The sequence below is a fragment of the Procambarus clarkii genome, chromosome 34 (assembly GCF_040958095.1).
Source record: "Procambarus clarkii isolate CNS0578487 chromosome 34, FALCON_Pclarkii_2.0, whole genome shotgun sequence".
Taxonomy (NCBI): Eukaryota; Metazoa; Arthropoda; class Malacostraca; order Decapoda; family Cambaridae; genus Procambarus; species Procambarus clarkii.
In genome coordinates, this window is record NC_091183.1 from 42,056,108 (window position 1) to 42,079,839 (window position 23,732).

The 23,732-nt window shown below is 40.1% G+C and overlaps 1 protein-coding gene across 3 annotated transcripts; it reads right to left on the reverse strand.

Moving 5' to 3' along the window:
• Nucleotides 1-5,550: 5,550 nt before the first annotated feature.
• On the reverse strand, nucleotides 5,551-22,849 carry LOC123762121 (apolipoprotein D). 3 transcript variants are annotated; one of them, XM_045748466.2, is made up of 6 exons: nucleotides 22,776-22,849; nucleotides 13,600-13,702; nucleotides 10,970-11,192; nucleotides 10,348-10,502; nucleotides 9,197-9,276; nucleotides 5,551-8,144 (listed from the first exon to the last, which is right to left on the reverse strand). In XM_045748466.2, exons 1-6 carry the CDS (start codon nucleotides 22,787-22,789, stop codon nucleotides 7,937-7,939), a joined length of 783 nt encoding a protein of 260 aa, XP_045604422.2. In that variant the 5' UTR covers nucleotides 22,790-22,849; the 3' UTR covers nucleotides 5,551-7,936. The 3 variants fall into 3 exon arrangements, with proteins under 3 accessions (XP_045604422.2, XP_045604418.2, XP_045604423.2); XM_045748462.2 differs by lacking the exon at nucleotides 22,776-22,849 and adding an exon at nucleotides 14,207-14,397; XM_045748467.2 differs by lacking the exon at nucleotides 22,776-22,849 and adding an exon at nucleotides 14,207-14,396 and having other exon boundaries at nucleotides 10,348-10,499.
• Nucleotides 22,850-23,732: the final 883 nt, after the last annotated feature.

Genomic DNA, 23,732 nt, shown 5'->3' on the forward strand with positions numbered 1-23,732 from the left:
TTATTTAATTCGTCTCAATATTAAGATCCTACTCTATCTTCCCTAGTTAGGAATTAGAATTCTCGACACGTGACGTTAGAATGTAAGGGACCAGTACTTACTCAATATACAGTAGTGATGAACTTCAGTGGAGACACGTGAATCTCACTCCCCTTAACATGTCCACCACTGGACCCACCACTGGTCTGAGACCGCAGCACACACATGTACTTTTATATCCGGCTTTTATTTCACTCGATCCCTGCTGTTTCCGTTGGATTATCCGACCTAAAGTTGATAATGTCTTTGGTAAAGGGATTAGCCCACCAACTTTTGGAGCCCAGCCAACCGTTGGAGCCCAGCCAACCTTTGGCTGGATAGTGGAGCGACGGTCCCGCCTCATGCAGGTCGGCGTTCAATCCCCGACCATCCAAGTGGTTGGGCTCAATTCCTTTACTCTGTCCCATCCCAAATCCTTATCCTGACCCCTTCCAAGTGCTATATAGTCGTAATGGCTTGGCTTTTTCCTCTGATAATTTCCCATTCCCCCCAAATTTTGAAACTATCTGAGCTGGGGTTTATGTGATCCTATCTCACTGAGACCACTTATAAGGGGTCATAGTGAGAGCCGATGATTGATTGATTGATGAAGATTAAACAACCCAAAAGGTGGCACGGGCATGAATAGTCCGTAAGTGGTGGCCCTTTTGAGCCATTACCAGTATCAATAGCTGATACTGGAGATCTGTGGAGGTGCGACTGCACCCTGCGTGACGGGAGATGTCTCCAGTGTAGTAAGAGCCCGCCAGAACGTACCTCCATAGTCTCCCAAAACTGCCGGATGGCTGCTACTACTATCTCACTTCCCCAGTACTCGTCATGGAAGAAAACTTCCGTCATTGAAGAAAATGATTTCAGTCTCTAACTCGTCATTAGAACATAAGGGTCTCATATTTATTCTCTTATTACACTTTAAGATGCAGTGTTCATTTCTTCCCACCTTTTGAAGTGAGAGGATTAATTTATTAGCTTTCCGGCCTCTCATTAATCTAATCGCTGAAGCATTAAATAGTTAATGAAGAGTTAAACAAATTAACTTTAAATTCTATCCCCAATACTCTGTAAGTTCAATTCTATGAACAAATTCACAAGGGCCGTGACGAGAGTTCGAACCTACGTCCGAGAGGATTAATTTTATATCTAGAAGAGAGGATTAATTCTATCCTCTAATAGAGGATTAAATTCTATCCCTCGGATGGAAACCCCTCCCATAAAACTCTATTACAAGATCCACTATGAGTTCTTTTTAATGACTGAATTTAGCCATTTTGTGCAACAACTTTTTATTTTTAATTATTATAGTAATGGAAATTTCATACTTTGCATATAAAAAGAAATAAAACAGACTGCCATAAGTTAGATTGGTGTACTGAACGCTCCAGATGATGATTTCAATAGAAGGCGGAGCATGTAGCATATACGTGCTACATAGCCTTCCCGGCTTGGTGCCTTCCTTTGATAATTACGTTCGTGTGGCAAATACCTTCCTGTGATTGGCTGTTGCAGGGAATGCCAACACTCTTTCTATGAATGAAATGCAAATTAAGAAATACGTTCTTTTGCACATGTTTTAGTCCTGATAGAAATTTCCATCAAACTTAATAATGTAGTCTAAGCTCCACTAAGAGGGTGGAGCATCGTATCATCGATGTTATAGATTATTATTATTATTATTATTATTATTTGTGAGGCAACCTTCACTGAAGACATCTCGCGTTAGGATGTTAGGTAGCCAGGCCATTTTTCTATAACATCTGTCATATCCTGCAATATCTAATTATCACTTTATTTATACTTTTAAATAGTTAATACTTCACTTTTTAGGTAGATTAAAGTTGAAACAGAATGTCATAAACAGGGCTAGTATGCTGAACAAAGATGATTTATTAACCTTTAGCTGATTCCTTCCTGTGATAGGCTGTTGTGGTGAATGTCAACAAAAAATATCTACCAATTTTTTTTTTTTTTTCTTTTTTGCAGGGATAATCCTGCGCGGGCCCTAAGCCTCTGGCTGGCCCACTAAGTGTTGCTTGTTTCTGTTTTACTTGGGCGGAGTATGAGTATTTATGACTCGTATGGTCGCTTCAGTAAGATTGTGCCATATGTGCCAAATCCCTGAATATATTAGACATTAAGTCACTGCACATTCTCTCATGTGTACTATACATATATAAAACGCTAAACTGTAATGCCAATCCTGATCTCAAAAGCTTCATAGAAGGTTGTAACAGAACCCATGAGCACCACACCAGAAATAAATACAGTTTTGATATTCCTAGAGTACGACTTAATCAAACCAGAAATGCTCTACAAATCAAGGGGCCCAGAATGTGGAATGACCTTCCCAACCATGTTAAAGACAGTACCTCTCTCAACCAGTTTAAGTTAAAAACGAAGCTATACCTAATAAATTCCCTGTAACCTACCTTACCCCTCTATTGTCAACCCATGTATGTTTTTTTTTTTTTTTTTTTTCAAATCAACGCTGTTTTAATGTAATTTTCTGTAATAATTTGTAATTGTATTTGTGCTGTTTTTTCAACAATGTTCCCCCCTCTTTTACCTCTATTTTTATTTGTACTCAACGCATTTTTTTCTTTTTACCCATTGGTTTTAAGCTTTAGTCAGTAGTGTTTTTTCCTGCCCGAAACGCTTTGCGTAATAGTGGCTTTAGGCATTGTATGTACTAGCTCTTATCTATAAAGCCAACAAACTTTGTAAAATCTCTTTATGTATGTACCTTTGCCTAAATAAAAATTATTATTATTATTATTATATGTGTTTAACAACTTCTTCTGCTCTGTTGAATCTAAGTTGAAATCTTAATGGGTTTGTAACTGTGCACTGTGTTAGATTATCTACCAATGATACACAAGCGAGAGAATTCTTACTTCAGTACAACACCCTGTCTTATGGGTTGCTGTTTGGCTATTGATAGTGCATGGGCGACGCAACAGATGGCGGTAGCTGTATTTTGTAGGGCGGCTTGTTATAGTGTAATTTGATGCTAATAGATGTCATAAGCTGTATCTTATGGCTACTATTTACCAGATAGTGTTCTATTCTGTCGACAGATGGCATCAGCTATATTATTATTACTCCGTAGCTTATGAAGGTTTTATACCGTGCTGGTATTATGTAGCAAATACTTTTTTTTCTACTGTTGAAGATATATAACATCTTGTTAGGATGTTCGTCGTATACCATTCGTCTTCATTTTGAAAAAACACAGACTAATAAATGATTTACAACATGGTTTTACTAATAGCAGTTCATGTTTAACAAATTTGCTATAATTTTATTCCAGCATAGTTGAGGCAGTTGATAGTGGTAAGGTTTGTGATGTTGTGTACTTTGACTTTAGCAAAGCTTTTGATACAGTGCAACAGGAAAGACTGAAAAAAAGATCGAGGCTAACGGTATTGGGGGGTGCTATATTAACCGAAAGAAACAAAGAGTTAGTATAAATGGAGTTAAATCAGTGGGAAAATGTTGTAAGTGGAGTGTCTCAGGCCTCTGTCCTGGGACCTCTGTTATTCAAAATATATATTTTCAAACCAGATTTAGATTCTGGTTTGAACAGCAATATTTGCAAATTTGCCGTTGATACGAAAATCGGGAGGGAAATAAACAGGGAAAAACAGTCTTATCATTTCAGGACGATCTAAATAGGGTTTTGAAATTATATATACTGTAACACCCATGACCCCCCCCCCCCTAGAGTTCACACCCAGGGAAGCCTTCTCCAAAAGGTCAGCCCAGATGACCTCCGGATTATCTTGTATGTTTATTAAAAAAATCCTGGGTTAGTCTTAGTCAGCTAGTTTCAAGTATGTAATATTTCATGATACTCTTGTCAGACATTGCAGTGGAATTAGACCCCAGATTCTTATGTGTAAACATCCATGGATCTCCCCCTTTTAGCAAGGTCAAAGGTCAATCACACACGTAATTAATAATTCCTCTCTTGAACAGTGTATGGTGAATGTCAAACAAGTTTAATGAAAATTCTTGAGTGTTTGTGCACGTGTGGCCGACCTCTTTTCGATCTAGGTAGCAACAGCAAATCTCCCCCTTCCCCCCTTTTTTGGGGTGTGTGTATATATTGGTCCTGTAGAGACTTAGAGACATAAAGACTGTGAAGCAGTATCCTCCCCCGCGATAACAGCTTGATGGTTAAATGCAACCTCAGAATACTGAGAAAAAAAAATTGTACCACTTATGGGCTATTCATGCCCGTGCCATCTCTTGGGTGGCTTAATCTTTATCAATCATCAATCATCACTTAGGGACAGAGTGCAGGACACCGGGGTCGAGAGAGGTCTGTGAAGAACATCTCACAGAGGGAGTGACAGAGTGAATCCACCGGATGGGGAGACAGAGGTCTTAAGGTAATGTGTGTGATCTCTGAGGTTTTGTTCCATGTCTAAATTTCTTAACTATTGGCCATTGTTAGAGTAGTGATTAGCTACTGAGTATAAGTGGTGATTAGCATAATTTTGGTCTCAATCGAGTCTCAATAAACTCATGTTAAATTTCCTGTCTGTGTCAATTGTTGAATCCTCTTAGCCGTTTGGATATAGTGGCTGACAACCGTCCCTTAATTAATGACAGTCATAGAAAGTACTCTCCAAGTCAAGCAATGTTTCTTGCCTCGTTACTTGATATAGTCTCAACGGTGAAGGCAGATGGTGGCAGCGTTATTTAGTCCTGTGTAGCATTTCCTTGTTGGCAGTGTTTCTTTTGGTTCCGGTGTAACCATCATATGTCAGCTCACATTACAGTGTTCAATAACAGTGTTACCAACAATTCAACCGATGGGAAGTGTTACTCAGGATACGTAGTAGAGTTACATTATTAGTTTAGTATATACATGATAGTGGTGTTACAATACTCCAACATATTATATATATATATATATATATATATATATATATATATATATATATATATATATATATATATATATATATATATATATATATATATATATATATATATATACACTGCCTGCCTGTCCCCCGACACAGTGAATTATCATTCCATTCACCTGGGCTGTAGGAGACTCGAATCATGTACCCCACGTGTGTGAGGTAGAAGCTCTATCAACCCAGCTATTGAGTAAGTAGCCTTAATAAGGAAAGTTTCCATATATAAGTGGAAAGCATATTTCCACTGAAGTGTGGATGACATTTTATGAATTAACATTATATGGACAAAAATCAGTTAGTTTAATTAATTTATGATGCACCTCAATACATGTCTTGTAACCCCCAAAGTTGTTTTTGCAAAGTAATTAAAGACGAAACAGAAGATGCTTTTTCACCCAAAGTTATAAACCCATGGAACCGCCTACCCGCCGAAGCCGTAATTGACAAGACAATGACATTTACGGCTTCAGGAACAATGGGGGAGGGGGAGGGAGTAAACAAGCCGCCGGCCTCTTATCCCCCGTCGATACCACTGGAGAGGTAGTGGCTCTCAGGGCAGGTAAGTTAATTATAGTCTTGATAAGCTAGTTACATAGTTTATTGTATAGTTCACCAGTTTTATAGCATAATGGACTACAACAATTATCTCCAATCAAAGTCATTGACATTTGTGATGAACTAATTACGCTCAATATTGATTTACTAACCCCTACATCCATCCATTCATGGGGCGGCGGTGGAAAGTTTACAAACACATCACTATCTTCCTTGGGCTAAGATTTCTGGTAGTACATAATTTTTAATGAAATACTTAAATATTTCTTAGACATTTGTGATAAAAATGGAGTTAATTCGATGAAATTGTAGAGACCATAATTCTAGTTGGGTTACAGCCGAGAGGTCCCGGCTTCTGTTCTCGCGGTAGGACAGAAGTGCTTGGCCAACAATTCCTGATGCCGCTGTTGAGTAATATTAAAGGCAATTGTTGTCATAGTCGAAGGTGTCCCGGGCAAAATGTTTACACTTGAGGGTTCAGCCCATGCGTCAACAGGACGCTCTATAGCATCCTGTGCGTGTTACAAAACAACACCTGCACACAGTCACTAAAAACATTCGGTGTAAACTGTGATAAGGAACTGGGTCATACTCTACAACACTAACTGGAGTATGTCCACTAATGTTAATCTAAAATTGACTATACGTCTGTCACTTTTTAATTCTGAAAATTGTTAATGCATCTATCATTCGTCAATTTTATATTCTTTGTTAATTATTAATTATTCTTATTATTAACTTCCAAATTACTGCAAATTTCAATATAAACCCCAGTTACTAATATTAAGGAATTTGTTTAACTTACAAACCACTACAAAGCTCAATGTATTCCTCTAATAATTAGTTAGCTCCCTTAGAACGCTCTCAGATTGTAACTGACATTCCACATGTTCAGAATGTTCGTGTCTGACATACCAAATATGTAATATTCACAAGAAAATATCTGCAAAGGATAGAAAACAAAATATACAGTATAATATATATATAGAAGTACCAACTCTGGTGCAAGTGTAGGGACCCATAGCCTCGGAGAAGAAAATAAAGAGTACTCAGAGAAGACCTTGTGGATCCTCACTGAACATTTTGATATTTTCTTCTCCTACCACCCCTATTCTTTTTATGTGTGTATATATATGTATATCTCACTTTGTTTTAAAATTTCATTACACAAAAAGGGTTACAAGATTGGTTACATGTCGGGTACAAGGATACTTGTCACAGGTTGTAGAGTTCATCCAGCTCCTCAGATGGCGGGTAGGAACCATGGATGCAGTGAGCATTTCCTCTCTTGGTCGCCACACTAAGGCGCTGAAAGAGGAAACTGGCGGCTCTAAGGTCTCTAGTTGTTCCAATTAGCCTGGAACCCAGCATCTTCAAAAAACTAGCATATATATATATATATATATATATATATATATATATATATATATATATATATATATACATATTGTATATTTTAGATTTTAATGTGAGACTACATGTTACCGACTCTGTAGCATGTCAGTGAACACAGCAGGAACATTTGTCATCATGTGTTAAAACATCTTTGGTTTAGATGGTTTAGTGTTAAAACATCTCTTTTACAGACTCCACTATGGTCGAGGAACTTCATTTCAAAGACCATCATTGCCAGTCCTTCACCAGTTACCAATAGGCTTAATATTCTATGATTCAAAACCTGAGATTCTTTTTAACATGCATTTATAAATTTATTTTCCAATAAAGCCAAAACCCGTTTCTAAGTTTAAGCATAAATATTACTTATTAAATTAAATAAATTATTTACATGGCGTGGAGAGTTGTTGCATTTTCTGCAATTTTCAAATGATAAAATTTACTATTATATATTTCATCTAAAGGTATAGTGGTCTTGTAAACAGCAGCAGCTGCCAGGTTTTGCACCAGACACTCAAGAACGTTTAGTAAAGATCAAGTATATATTTTTCGGCAGTCTCCATGTTATCACTAGGGTACGCACGCACATTTGAGAACACTCACAATAACAGCCTATATCTCTAATATAGCCATGCGTATTGGTCCTAAGATGACTCTTGGCTGCCAAGTATAATCTCAGTAGCACTATGTAACCAGACACTGCGTGTATGTCCGGCCTTGATATATTCAGTTGAAAGTGTAACTATAAGGCACATTACTCGTTTCTGAAGTAACCTTGTGATTGAAGGTCTACTTTTTTTGCCACAGTTGCAGCAGTGCATTCCTATAGAATCCCTATGACGTGTCGATAACTCTGCATGATAATATTATTGACTAAAATCGTTCCTGTGACCTCTGAGTACGTCCTGACGTACTGCCGTAAGGTTGGGTATGAAACGACTGCTGACACTGGAAGACATATCTGTGTTAGACAAGCTTTACCAGCTTAGAGGTCTGTGAAAAGTACATTATGTTTATCACACAGAAGGCTTGGTTTGATCACTCTTCGACTGGTCCTGAGCCTTCTTGAGGCTTCCTCTGAAAGAATCGACACCCTCGCCAACAATCTCCAGCTGCGAGATATCGTAGTCCACGACGCCTGCAGACACGCGTCGCCGCACCTCCTCTTCGTCCACTCCCGGTAGCAACCCGAACAGTTCCTCGTCCACGTGCCAATTGTGTTGTCTGGGAGGAGTAATAGCTGTAAGTGTCCATGCTCATATAATATTTGCTGTTGGCTCTAGCATGTGAGAAGTACAGAAGGTGGCGTGGGGAAGTGGTTGGACCTTTAGGGTAGGTAGCTGCGGTAGGATAACCAAGTTAGTGGGATGCTACTGATAATTTTTGGGATAACCAAGTTAGTAGGATGCTACTGATAATTTTTTTGTCCTCCCCTCTCCTCCTCTTCTCCCCATTTCCCCTCCTCTGCACCCCATCCCCCTTCCCGTCTTTCCCCTTCTTTCATATTTTTTTTTAAATTACGAAACATTAAACCAACTCTGTGGGAACACAACCAATATTTCAAACTTGACTGCATAAAAATCGCATTGGGGGGCAGGGGAGGGGTATCTATAAATGTCAATATTTCCTAAAGCATTTCTCTTTGATATGGTCACACTGGCCTATGACTAGACAGGCTCCTACCCCACTTGATTCATGTGTGGAAGTTGGGCGAGGCTAGCCCTAATCATCTGGCCGCCAACCTTGGACAGACAAGACAAAAGCCCGTCTTCAGAGCAAATCCATTACCATGAGAAACAATACCCTCACCCCCCTCCCCCATCAAACCACCTGTTACCACAGTGTTTACGAATACCCCACTCTGGAGTATGTACGGTGCCTACACAATCCTTAGAGGACACAGTAGTTTTCAGAGTTAAATAGCTTTTATATTATGTGGGTCAGAGGTATAGGACGCATCTGGCATTCTCATAGGCGCTGGTTCAATCCCCGCTCTACTCTAGTGATTTTCTCTTTGATATATCACTACTGTGATTTCCTTGTATATAAACAAAATGGTTCTTTGCATAGTTAAGGGCGAGATGCAAAAAAAGGTGTTGAAATGTGATGTTGCTGTTTTAAATTTAGTACGAGGAGTATGAGTGAGTTTTGAGGAGATCGTATAGCTTACCCTGGACACCGTCTCACAGAGGTGTCCTATGATACACCTATGAGGAACAGAGGTGTTCCTATATGATACCTATGTTATTCTATCTTATAGGTTTATTATAGCTTACCCAGAGCGTCGGCAGGAGTCGTGGTTAATTGTAGAGAGAGCAGAGTGTCGCACATCAGCCGTGTCCAGCAGACGTCGCACCTAAAACACATTAACCGTCTTACCAAACACATACTTCAATTAAAACTTTAAACTAAATTGTAAACCAATTTAAAGTTAAATTTACATATATTGCTAATATATGTAAATTTTGTCAACAAGAACAATTTACTGAAATTGTGGTAAATAAGTAAGCACCAGTCTCTTTAATTTACATATATTGCTTTAAATTTACATATATTGCTAATATATGTAAATTTAACATTTTATACTTAGGATTAAATTTGCGATTCCAGCCTTCGTGTTTGATTGATTGATGAAGATTAAACCACCCAAGAGGTGGCACGGGCATGAATAGCCCGTAAGTGGTGGCCCTTTTGAGCCATTACCAGTATCAATAGCTGATACTGGAGATCTGTGGAGGTGCGACTGCACCCTGCGTGACGGGAAATGTCTCCCGTGTTCGTGTTTCTCCTCTGACCAGTTTTATGACACACCCCTTACAAATTGACCAAGTTGATTCTGGAAGTCATTCAAGAGAGCATCTGGCCCAGAAGGTATACTTCCCCGTCTGCCTCTAAGCTTGTGCTTGTATGTGCTTCCCTGTTGTATATCTAAACTTTACACTCTTGATAGTTTGTGTTGGGGATTGAGGCCTATTGTACTTTTATGGGGTTATTAAGGCCGTAACACTAGCTTACTTACCGAATACCAAATATACTTTATTTCTGAATACCGTGGATCGCTAAAGGAAACTCAGCGTATGACTGCTAAGAAGCAAATTGTACCTCTCGGTGTATATATCCCCTTGCACAGGTGTTCGACTCGTCCAGTAGAGGCATGACTAATGCCAGCTAACATCTATGGCGAGTGAAACAAGGATGGCAAGTGAAGCAAGGATGGCAAGTGAAGCAAGAATGACGAGTGAAGCAAGGGACGCAAATGAGACAAGGATGGCGAGTGAAGCAAGGTCCGCAAATGAGACAAGGATGGCGAGTGAAGTGAAGCAGGGATGTTGGAATGTTGAGTGAAGCCAGAGAGATAAGTGAAGCAGGGGAGTGTGGAGTGCAGCAAGGACGGCGAGTACAGTACAGCAGGTGAGTGAGCACTGACCCTGCTGACGAACATATCGTCAATGTTGTGGGTGCGGGAGAGTATGGTGGCTGACCGGCGGTGCAGGAGGCCGGCGCGGTCACACTCGAACACCGCCATGTAGCTCTCGTAGTCGGTGTCAAAGACGATGAAGTCAGCCTTGCCCGTCAGTGCTGCTGGGGACAGCATTCATAAAGTGGGGGTCTTCCACAATACACATTACAAATTCTGGTTACATAACACATTACAGTCTGTTATAATCATCAGACAGATTCTTAGGTATTTTGTTATATAAATTTAAGCACAATGTTAAAAAATTACCTCTGAAGTAATATTATAATATACAATGGCTTTTGTTTTGTTAACTATGCTCGATGTTTGATCACTTCTGTTTACCTGTTAACCTGATCAGACTGTTAGCCAGCATTTGACGGCTGGTCACCAAAAGTTTGTCAACAAGAAGAATTTACTGAAATAGTGGTAAATAAGTAAGCACCAGTCTTTAATAGCGAGTGAAGGTATATTTGGGAGGAATGGGAGGACGGGCTGCCCATTCACTCTCACTAACTTATTCTCAGTACAAAGTCTTCTCGGTTTGGCGGCTTTTCTTATAATTGCTCGAATATATCTCTGCAATACTCACAGGTGGGCCAGCGTATCCGCATCTTGCCCGGGACCTCCGGGTTGGGAATGTCAACCAGGGCGGTGATAGCGTGGGTGTGATCTACGCCAAGCAGGTCCAGCAGTGGCAGCTGCCTCGTCTCCTTCACCAACAGGGTGTCGGGCAGCTGGCCGCGAGTGATGTTCCACACCAAGCAGGTGTTGTCCGTGTCGAACTTGTACGCCACGTACCACATCCCCAACACCTAAACATTAAAACATAAACGTTTGCATTTATAACTAATACAATACGAGTTACATGATTGATGTATTTGAAATTTAGAATGGTTAGAGAGCATTAATATTATCGCTTCAGTGTTTCAGACGAAACTTACAACTGGGTGTAAAGAGAATGTGATAAAACAGTAGTAATCAACTGCGGTATTGTAATATATATATACTGGTATATATTTTGTAATTTTACTCTATAAAAAGGTAGCAGACACCATTTTTACCATGGGCATTTATGTAGCTACCTTAGTCATACAGAGGCACCAACCTGCACATGCAAATTTGTAATGGATAAAACAATTCTTAAACTTGTGCAGTTATTTTTACTAGTGGATAACATATAAATAACACTGATGAGATTACATATAACAATGAGTGTTAACAGTAATAATGTTGAATATAAACTAAGAAACCGTGTCATGCCCAGCATTGCAACGGAAGACGAAGCTCAACGGAGTTAGCAGAGTAATGAGGTACACTCATACGCCACTCAAGTAACGCTGAGTGTGTGATACTCAAGTGTAAACATTTTATACGTTGGATAGACATTTTTGAACAGATTTAATGTTGTAGAAGTCCTACCTGTTCCAACGGAAGAAATTCCGAATAAGTGAAATTAATGAACTAAAAAAGAAATGTGGAGAGATACACACATGGCAGGAGGCTAGAAATAGCCTAAGCTACTCTGTTTCTTTGAGATATATTTTACCTTCTCAGTAAACGTACTTGAACTTGATACATACAGGAAGTGAAAAGAAAATTAGAGAACTAGTCATGACAGAAGTCAGGCACCTTATATTCACCCCCAAAAAGACTACGAGTTAAACATAGAATTGGAGGCAGTAAACAAAAAGGGAAGAATGAGTTAGATGTGTAGATGTACAGATTGTGGTTAATAATACAACATCAGAGAAAGTGGAGGACTTACAAGTTACTAAAACATTTATATACATTTCCTCATTTAAATTTACTAAGACCACTCAATTACTTTAAATGAGCGGACGCTGCATGACAAGAGCCACAACAGCGGCGTGGATCCACAAACTAGTCCGCCTGGTGAGTAATGTGAGGGTTAAGGGACATTACCCACTTGGCCAGAGACTTGCGAGAGTCTGGATGTCTCGTCACACTTCACACTAGAAAAAAAGTCGGAATGTGCACTACCAAAAGTGATTCATGTGCCATTTGTGAAAGACATTCCATGACCACAAGAAAATTTGTATTTTATATATATATATATATATATATATATATATATATATATATATATATATATATATATATATATATATATATATGCGCTAACATATACAGGAAAATACTTCACAAACTTGAGAAGCAAGATGTATTAACTGGAAGTGTTGAACTGTGCAAGAGTTCAACACTCAATAAGTGATAGTAGTAGTCCATATCCAACCCCTTCCCATAAGACAGTAGTAATGATAGTGAAGAAATCCGAACATATGGAAGAAACAAGCAGGGTGCCACAGGGAACACCACTAGGACCCCATGTTATTTCTTATGCATATCAGTGCATACTATCTATATTAAACCAGTACTAGGATGTGTAACACGTGCGTGTGTCATCCTAATCTTAAAAAAAGCAAAAAGCATAACTAGACAAAGTACAAAACAAAGTAGAAAGCCTTGTGAACTTAGAGAGCTGCAGTACAAACTGAGGAAACTAGCCATCATAATGCTCGAGCAAAGACGGGCAAGAGATGGAATGATCAAGTAGCCACCATGATCACAGACAGGACGAGGGTAGAAGCTAGACACTCAGACGAGCCGTAGGGATGTAACAAAGCAATTCCTTCAGCCCGTTCTCACGGTGTGTCAACCGTAGTGTTTAGTGGTTGTGCTTATCCACAAGCGTAAGAACCCAGGAAAGACACCCAAGTCATCAAGGAAGCGTGACTTTTGCAGTATTTTATGTTACCAAACCACGGTAATTTTTATACTGCAGTCGGTAGTGTGAAAATAGTGATACATTAAGTGAGAGGACAGGTTGCAAGAGTAGTTCAGATTCATTCCATGCATAGTTTCAAGAGCAGATACGATAAAATGTGGGTCGAAATTGCAATAAACAACCGTAGATTAAAAGGCAGGGGCCCCATGAACTGAAGCTCGCCTTACAGGCACATATACATAAGTATACATACAGACACACATGCATATAACCACTATAATTTCTTGCCATAAAATACCATTCTCCCAAATCCTTATCCTGACCCCTTCCAAGTGTTATATAGTAGTATTGGCTTGGGGCTTTCCCTGATAGTTCCCTTCCCTACCAATAAAAATATTTGACAGTGTATATGAATCATGTATGGCGTATAGAGGTATATTGAGCAGCAATAAACATGTTGATGGAGTACTTGCCTTGTCAACGGAGAGGTTGGGGAAGGGGAAGACGGACGGACAGGTGCGGCCCAGGTGGACCGTATGGCCCAGGGTGGCCACCACCACAGCTGCCCCCACCAACCTGCAACACACCACCACACTTTATGTATTGATATACAAGAAGGTACATTTGGTTGTGTGTATATATATGCACACACACACACACACACACACAGGGCAAGAGGATATAAATGGAAGCTGCAAACGCAAATGAGTTAAAAGAAATAAAAAGGAAATTCTGGAACCGAATACAGGTGGCCAACAAATGGAAGCCACCTCAATCTACACCTTTAAGGCCAGATTCTACAAGGAATTTGAACCCACAATAGATATAACACAACACATCAAGCAGGTACAGGTAACCTGCTGACAGGTAAGCGCGCGCGCACACACATACACACAGTGGATTGACAGTTGAGAGGTGGGACCAAAGAGCCAGAGCTCAACCCCCCTCCCCCACAAGCACAACTAGGTGAGTACACATACACAACACAGGTAGCCCAAAAAGGACACAATAATATAAAAACTAAATGTGGTCCTCCCTCCCACCCCCCCTCCGCGGCCAGACGAAATTTCAAACACTTACAATATCTTCATCATTATGCGTGCGTTTGATTTTGTATAGATATCATACAGATATTATTATATATTTTCGGCTGATATTATAGCTGGTCGAAACTGATAAGATCTTCTCAACTTGAAAGGTATTCTAAACAAGATGTAAAACACACACACTACCACAAACAACAGTATCCTCTCGACTGTGTCAGACTCCGCTGACTCTGGCATTTATAACCCTTCATTTACACTGACGTCATTCGTCCGGCTCCTGTGATTGGTTACATTGTTGAATACGTCACAGATTTTCTAAGTGAGGACTGGCCACGGTAACAGCAAACCCGTGACGCAATATCACTGGAGCTCCTACCTGAGACCAGTGTTCAGCGAGAGGAAGAAACTGAAAGTCACTGGGCCAATACTGAGTGTAGGATGATAATGGTCAGATATGTGGGTCACCCTTTAACGGGACTCTCGAATAAGGAAAGTAACCTCAGTCTCGAGGGTAGAAATAGCCTAAGCTACGCTTTCCTTTTGAGAGGTATTTCCTTTTCTCAGTAAACTTACTTGAACTTGAACCTCAGCCTACTTAACGTGTGTGGTTGATAATGAACTTACTCATACGACCAATCCTGAGAGGTGGGCCTCGAGCTCTAGATAAGGAACACAAAGCAGTAAAAACACAAAATTGCACTCGTCTGAACGAAAAAAACAAATGGATTTTCGGTCATTAATATCATTAACACTCTGGTGCTTCTTCGTGTATTCGAGTGTGTATGATGCCTCCATGGACTTTTTCCATTTTTTTTTTATTCAGGAAAAGTACATACATAGATGATGAGTTAGTTACAAACATAATGTAGGATTTATAGATAGAGCTACATATAATACCTAAAGCCACCAATACACATAGTATTTCGGGCAAGGACTTGTGTGTACACGTGTATGTAAGCGTAACTCTGTATATGCACATGTATGTGCTTGGATGTATCTCTTATTTTGTATTCAATGTATGCATGTTCGAAGCAACAGATGCAATAATAATCAGGAACAAGCTCATAAGGCATCTCTGCTGACTCAAGATTTCTTAGAGTATAATAATGCCGAGATTGTTGTAAGTTCTAAGAAGATCCTCTCCTGCCCATTATCATACATTAACACCCTCTCACCCTACATTTCCTCTCCTTCCTTTACCTTCTTCCCTTTCTCTTCTCCATCTCTATTTTCTCTTTCTACTGTCTTCTATCTGCACTCTTTTCTTTCATTTCTCCTCGGTGGATCTTCTTCCTTGACTCTCATATTTTCTCTATCTCCACAGGGCTCTGTACCTGGGCCCATCCTGTTTCTCATCTATGTAAATGATCTTCCAGAAGGTATAGCCTCGTTCCTCTCAATGTTTGCTGATGATGCAACAAAATATGAGAAGGGTTACATCTAGAAACTACAAGATGACTTGAACAAACTGAAGGAATGATACAACAAATTAACATTAACCCGAGTAAATGCAAGGTAATGAAACGAGGCGATGAAAACAGGAGGCCAGACACAGGATACTGAATAGGAGATGAAGTACTTAATGAAACGGACAGAGAGAAAGATCTAGGAGTTGATATCACACTAAACCTGTCTCCTGAAGCCCACATAAAGAGAATTACATCTGCGGCATACGCTTGGCTGGCTAACATCAGAACAGCCTTCAGGAACCTGTGTAAGGAATCATTCAGAACCTTATACACAGCATATGTAAGACCAATCCGGGAGTATGCGGCCCCAGCATGGAGCCCGCACCTTGTCAAGCACAAGACGAAGCTGGAAAAAGTTCAGAGGTATGCCACTAGGCTAGTCCCAGAACTAAGATGCATGAGTTACGAGGAAAGGCTGCGTGAAATGCACCTCACGACACTGGAAGACAGAAGAGTAAGGGGAGACATGATCACCACCTACAAAATTCTCAGAAGAATTAACAGGGTTGATAAGGATAAACTGTTTAACACGGGTAGTACGCGAACAAGGGGACACAGGTGGAAACTGAGTATCCAAATGAACCAGAGGGACGTTAGAAAGAACTTTTTCAGTGTCAGAGTAGTTAACAGGTGGAATGCATTAGGCAGTGATGTGGTGGAGGCTGACTCCATACACAGTTTCAAATGTAGATATGATAGACCCCAGTAGGCTCAGGAATCTGTACACCACAAAGCGTTATATGATAAAGAGTGTTGGGTAGACGGGACACCACGAGCGTAGCTCTCATCCTGTAACTACACTTAGGTAATTAGCAGTTGATTGACAGTTGAGAGGCGGAACCAAAGAGCCAAAGCTCAACCCCCGCAAGCACAAATAGGTGAGTACACACACACACACACACACACACACACACACACACACACACACACACACACACACACACACACACACACGGGACTGAATGAGTTCCCAGCACGTGAACACAGCCTCCACATTGGTTAAGGGGGACCTTGGCAGGCCAATCACGGACTTCCTACATACCGACACCCATATCCATCTCTATCACCAATTAGTCAATTACACTTGCTGGCACCGTGTACGTATCCAACTCGTGTACACATACTCCATTACAGAGCATGTACGCATGTACAGAGCATGCGTAATAGATGATGTGCACATTTTGGTGATTCAAGTTAAGCGCCGTTTGGTCTGGCCAGTAGCTGGAAGGGTGACCGCGCGGAGAGTCATGCTCTTGGCTAGGGGGACCTCGATAAGCCTTATAGGCTTTCTTTCCTAAACCATCAAAGGTAAATATGACAGAATCCAAGAGGTCAAAACTCAAACTAGACATAGAACAGCTAAGTGACTACACACCAAGCACCATACACCCAACGCTACACCCGGCAGCATACAAAGACACAATGTTGCATTCGTCAGCGCTCTGCAAGCATCTAGTAAATTGCACGCGTGAGTATTGCTTAAATCATTTTACCGGGAGTTAGCGCTTGAGCGGTGAGTGACTCAACAATGCGACCCTGTACCTGGGAGCAGGTTCACTTTCCTGCTACGCACCTTCCAAGTTCCTAGTTATCAGAGGAAGACATCTACTACTACTTCTAATTATCAGAGCAAGACATTTGCTACTGTTTCTAGCTATCCTAGCAAGACACCGGCTACTGCCTCCAGCTATCCTGGCTAATCTGTTACTACTTCTAGTTATGGCAAAAACTGAAGTACATCAATTATTTATATAGTCTGCATGTAATTTCGATGTGTGGGCCCCAGAGGGCCATAATCGGTTACTGAGAAATAGGGGAGAGGTGTGGGAAGGAGGGAAGAGGTGAGGGGAAGGAATGAAGGTAAGAACATTGTTGTTGTTTAAGATTAGCTACTTGGAACAAAAAGTTCCAAGTAGCACGGTGAGCCCGTAGTAGAGTTACCTGGCACAGGAGCGGGGCTGTAACTGCGTGTGTAAACTGTGTGCGTGTGTAAACTGTGGGAAAGAACACTCGTCAGTGAGTAAATTATCCACCAAACATTGTGAACCCGCCCAGCTGACCTTGTTCCTGGAAGCGTCGTCTCCCAACATCCCCGCCCCCGGAACATCAGTCTCCAGGGATTTCATTTGTGCTGGTTCTTGCCAAAATGGGGAAATAGAATTAGCCTAAGCTACTCTATCCCTCCGAGATGTATTTAATTGTCTCAATAAACGTACTTGAACTTGCCGAAACGCTAATTCACTCCATATCCATCCTATAAGGCTAGTTTATTGTGCACCCTATGCTCATCCTGTAAGTGGTAGTTTATTGTGCACCCTATACTCATCTTGAGAGTTAACATACCGTCACAGTATGTATAGTGGTATGCTCACTCACAGGTTAAGTAACCTAGTACTCCAGGGTAAAGTTAAATATAAGCAAAAGTGACCAGGCTTTCCTCAAAATGGACCCATGGTCATGGAAAACATGCACTATGAGAGACTCTTTGCATTAAATACAAATAAAATATTTAATTGAAATGGAAGTGAACTTGAAGACACCGGACATAATTGAATAATTCTAGTAAAATTGAATAAGTTTAATAAAATGTAATTTTAAAATTTTAGTAAAATTTAATTTTAAAATTTTAGTAAAATTTAATTTTAAAATTTTGGTAAAATTTAATTTTAAAATTTTGGTAAAATTTAATTTTAAAATTTTGGTAAAATTTAATTTTAAAATTTTGGTAAAATTTAATTTTAAAATTTTGGTAAAATTTAATTTTAAAATTTTGGTAAAATTTAATTTTAAAATTTTGGTAAAATTTAATTTTAAAATTTTGGTAAAATTTAATTTTAAAATTTTGGTAAAATTTAATTTTAAAATTTTGGTAAAATTTAATTTTAAAATTTTGGTAAAATTTAATTTTAAAATTTTGGTAAAATTTAATTTTAAAATTTTGGTAAAATTTAATTTTAAAATTTTGGTATAATTTAATTTTAAAATTTTAGTAAAATTTAATTTTAAAATTTTAGTAAAATTTAATTTTAAAATTTTAGTAAAATTTAATTTTAAAATTTTAGTAAAATTTAATTTTAAAATATTAGTAAAATATATAATTTTATTAAAAATTTGTTTTAATACTTTTAGTTTTAAGCAGAGGATAATTTTATTTAAGAAATTTTTTTAATAATTAGTTAAATTCCATATAATACAATTAATATATAATACACATCTGTCATTTGATGCACAGAAACAGAGACCGAGCCGCCGGGACTTTGATCCTCGAAACCAGCGCAAGGTAAAGTTATATATGAATGAATAAATATATCTCCCTCCCTCTCACATGCGTATTCCTGGTGCAAGGGGTGCCCCAACTGTCGTCAGGGGCAGCCACATGGCTCCAGCGTGAGTGTCCCTTTTGCGCAGGCATTACCACGAAGTGAGGTCCCACCCCTCGGTAATCGGGTAATGAATGGTGACCCGACCCTCCGCTGCTTGACTCATCGCCGGATGTCACCAAACTTCCACTACTGACACGTCATGGCCGCTGTAACTACCATTACCATCCCAACCAACACCTTCACTTCATCACAATATCTTGGTACCTTTGTTTAAGCTGTAATTATAACAACACCCTCTTCGATTCACTGCCAGCGTTTTCACCACTATTCTTCTCATTCCTCTTGGAATTATCATTCCCCTGTTCACAACATTCGACGCTGATTACAATCAACGCCGAGGAGGAATGAAAAAAAATGAATGAAAACGGTCAGATACCTAAGGTGACTAAGCTGGAGTAAGGTCGAAGATCTGAGAAATGTTTGGCTTGTCTAAGTCATCTCTAAACACTCCTACTCTAACCCAAGCTAACCAAACGAAAATAGATCAACTTTTGGGTTAAATATATGATGTGCATGTTATCTGTCTTGAGGTTATCTTGAGATGATTTTCGGGGCTTAGTGTCCCCGCGGCCCGGTCCTCGACCAGGCCTCCACCCCCAGGAAGCAGCCCGTGACAGCTGACTAACTCCCAGGTACCTATTTACTGCTAGGTAACAGGGACATCAGGGTGAAAGAAACTCTGCCCAGTTTCTCGCCGGCGCCCGGGATCGAACCCGGAACCACGGGATCACGCGTCCAGTGTTCTGTCCACTCAGCCACCGGCTCCCTAGCCATGTAGTCACTATGGCGTCATAACTTTAATGCCGGGACAGATTTTGGATGGTACTGGGGAGCCAAGGTCACATCCGAATTTAAACTTGCAAGTTCAACTGTCTAAAATTGTTCTATTCCAGTGGACAATTCATCCTCTGAATTTTGTATCAGTGTGAAGACTAATACCCTGAGCTAACCCTAGGTGGGTGACCTCTGTTTTCCCACCCAGGAACACGACTTGGCCCGTACACAATCCTAGGATTCTAAGTTATGAGCATCAAGCTCAACGGCCTACACAAAAATATATCGCAAAATCCGGAAGAAAAATTAAGAATTTTTTATTATATGAATCTTAACAACAACCGTGTCAGATGGCACATAAATGTTCATATTAATTCCCGCGCAATAGTTAGCACAAGCTCACAATCGGGTGGTTTATGCTACTTCTAGGCAGGGCGTAGCGGCTCTCAAAATTGACGGACTGTCACGTTTCCTATTGGCCGAACCTCGGTTAGTTTCGGGCAATTTAGTACCTCATTTTTGTGACATTATAACAATTTGGGAAGCTGGGCTGTAAGTAGATATCTGTAAGTTAAGCGACTGTTGTGTGACGCATCCTAGGGAAGGTCAATCGCTGGCTTAGAGACCTAGATCTATAGGAGGGCCACGATAAGAATAACAAGCTTTCTAATGCACAAAGAAATAGTATTAACGTGATGTATCAATGAGAAAATCAGTACCCAGTGTGCGGGATTGAATCCTTATGGCTCCTACTAATTTTCTAACAGGATTTTTTTTTTTTTTTTTTTTTTTTGAGATATATACAAGTGTTGTTACATTCTTGTACAGCCACTAGTACGCGTAGCGTTTCGGGCAGGTCCCTGGAATACGATCCCCTGCCGCGAAGAATCGTTTTTTCATCAAAGTACACATTTTACTGTTGCGTTAAACAGAGGCTACAGTTAAGGAATTGCGCCCAGTAAATCCTCCCCGGCCAGGATACGAACCCATGACATAGCGCTCGCGGAACGCCAGGCGAGTGTCTTACCACTACACCACGGAGACTGTTTCTGTTCTGTTCCCATCAATGGAAAGCCATAGAATGCAAGTGCATATACATCAGAAATTGTACACGCCAGATGATGTACATATCTAATAATGTACACGTTAAGTACGTTTATTTAGATAATAAGATACATAAACAAATGATAGAGAAGCTTAGGCTATTTCTACCCTCCTCTACTTCAAGTTTGAATACGTCAGAGTTAGCGCACATAAGAACTTTGTCCGTACAATGTCTCCACAAATTTAGGTTAATTGAGCCTCTGTCTGCGTGTGGTAATACTTATGATTATATTATTAAAACGAAGTACAGCAGAAATTTTGAAGACCAGCTGGCGCACTACGCAGGCGAGGCAGGAGTGTGCTCTGCGTTTGTGTGCGGAGGAGGTTCTTGTTTGTGTGTGGGGGAAGGAAGTTATTGTCAGACCAATGATCGTACGTTAAGGCACTGGTATTCTCTAGGGGGAATATTATTAGTGCACAATAACAGCCCATTCAAAGCTAGAGGAATTGCTTTCCCGGAGAACGCTCAGAGATCTTTTACTGCTCCAATCCATTCAATAAAACGTTTAAATTATTGCTACCACTTAAAATGTTTAAAACTGTTATCTCTAGACCGCAGGAAAGGGATGCATATTTACGCTTGTTCAAAATCTACACACTGAAATAACTCTTCGTGAGACCAGGAAGCATGGCAGGAAGTGCAACATAGCCCATTCAAACAGATGCAGTAGGTACACTAAGAGACAATTCTACCAACATCAAGGTACCAAGAGTTTTGAATAATCTCCCTCTAAGAATAAGGGGCATAACTAATCGACCTCTCGTGGTGTTCAAAAGAGAACTAGATTAACACCTCCAAAGGATACCTGATTAACCGGCCTGTGACTCAGAGATTAGATTGAGAGCAGCTGCGTCTAACAGCCTAGTTGACCAGATCATCAATCAGGAGATCTAGTCAAAGATCGGGCCGTAGGGACATTGATCCGTGGAATCAGCACACAGTAATGTATGCGGAAGAGGTTGTTGGTTGTAGACTAGATATAAGTTTCGTGCGTGGGGGAAGTTTAGGGGGAGGATTCGCGTTGTCGGTGCCAGAAAACTTGTTAAACTTGTCAAGGTCACCCTATGAGAATGACTGACCTCTCAATATGAAACCCACAACAATTACATAACTCGCTGCCATCTAATTATTGTTAGGTAAACAAGGAAATGCCCCCAAACGCCTTGTTCTTCACAGGAATTGAACCCGGGTTCATTTGGTTGGGTTGCTAACTGCGCTACAGGTTATGTGCTTGTGTGGGGGAGGTATCTTTACTTGTAGTTGTTTGTGTGTGTTTGGAGAGAGATGAGGTCATTAGAGGCGGTGACACAAGGTCTCTCTACCCCGGATACTCTCCATTGTGTGGCCGTCCTGACTCACCCCCACACATCCATGAACCCCCCCCCCTCTCTCTCTCTCTCAATATTATATCTACTTCTCAAAGATTTCATGCACTTATTTGTTGTTGTTGAATCTCTATGCATCTCACAGTTTTAATTCATGTACTGCATATGGATTTTTTTCAGTATCTAAACTCGTTTTCCCTCATGGTTAATGTCTGAATTTTGGTATTGTTCCCGCCGAGGCCACTATATAGATGGTGCTCCCAGTTAAATTCTTTGTACTAAAACTTTTCTTCAACATTCTTTTTATGTGTAAAGACACGTTTCGCACGGAACCATCTGGATTAGAGCCTACTGTTTTGCCCACTGTAGGTATTAACCACACCAGACGAGCCAAGGATTAAATGCTGGACCCAGACCTAAAGCGTACCCTCCGGAATCACACCTAGTAAAGTCACATACAAACACGATAAATACATTATATAAAATACAAACACTAAATACACATAGAAACATGAGGCTATACGGTACCGTATCACATGACACTCACCCGCGTAAAACCATAACTCAGGCACTGGTGAAGTCCAGTTGAAGTAGTGTAACAGCACCTTCCTCTGCACCTACTGACCAGTGAGTGAAGTATCCATAACATATTTAGGTCACAACAACAACATTCTACATCGTTAAACTTGACGGAGTTCAGTTTTAGCGTTTCCAATACTGCATGAGCGTTGTTATTTCTATTGTGGCAACATTCAAGTTCAAGTAAGTTTATTGAGGTAATGAAACACATCTCAAAAGGACAGAGTAGCTTAGGTTATTTCTACCCTTGTCGATTTAAGGTCCCTCAAGGGGCTCACAAATCCATACGGCAACATGCATGCAAAGTTTCATAATAAATGAGAATACATTTACTGCTTATAAGACGTACGAGAATTAACGAAAGCTTAAACATGTTTATCAAATAAAAGATATTAAACGTAACCCACTATTCTTTATGGATAAATATTTGGTGTTTTGTTGTGCTTTTATTGTAACACGGGTTAGGGTTCCTCTCTCTACTTCTCTTCCTTCTACTCCCTCTACCCGTATTCTTACTTTTTATTCTCTACCAAGGGACTCCAAAACTTTTACCAAAGCCAACTCCACGCCACGTGGTCCTAAGACGATTGACCGACTTAGGATTCTACACCCAGTATGACGTGACCTAGGCTCTGAGCAAAACCCTAGAGTCGCCTCTACGCTGCCACCACCAGACCAGTAACACAAGAGCAATGATCGAGGTCTGGATCGATCACGCTAATTAATCAACCTTGGGGCTTGATCCCCACTATAAACGATGACCTTGAGTGTGGAATTAATTACACGGGAATGATTCGATGTTAGAATCGGCGCCCAATCCAACTCTGCCTCGTGTGGACCACGTGACCAGGACAAGTATACACATAACCAAATGGAAACAATAAAATGCAAATTAATAACAAATTTAATTTATTAAAAGAAAACT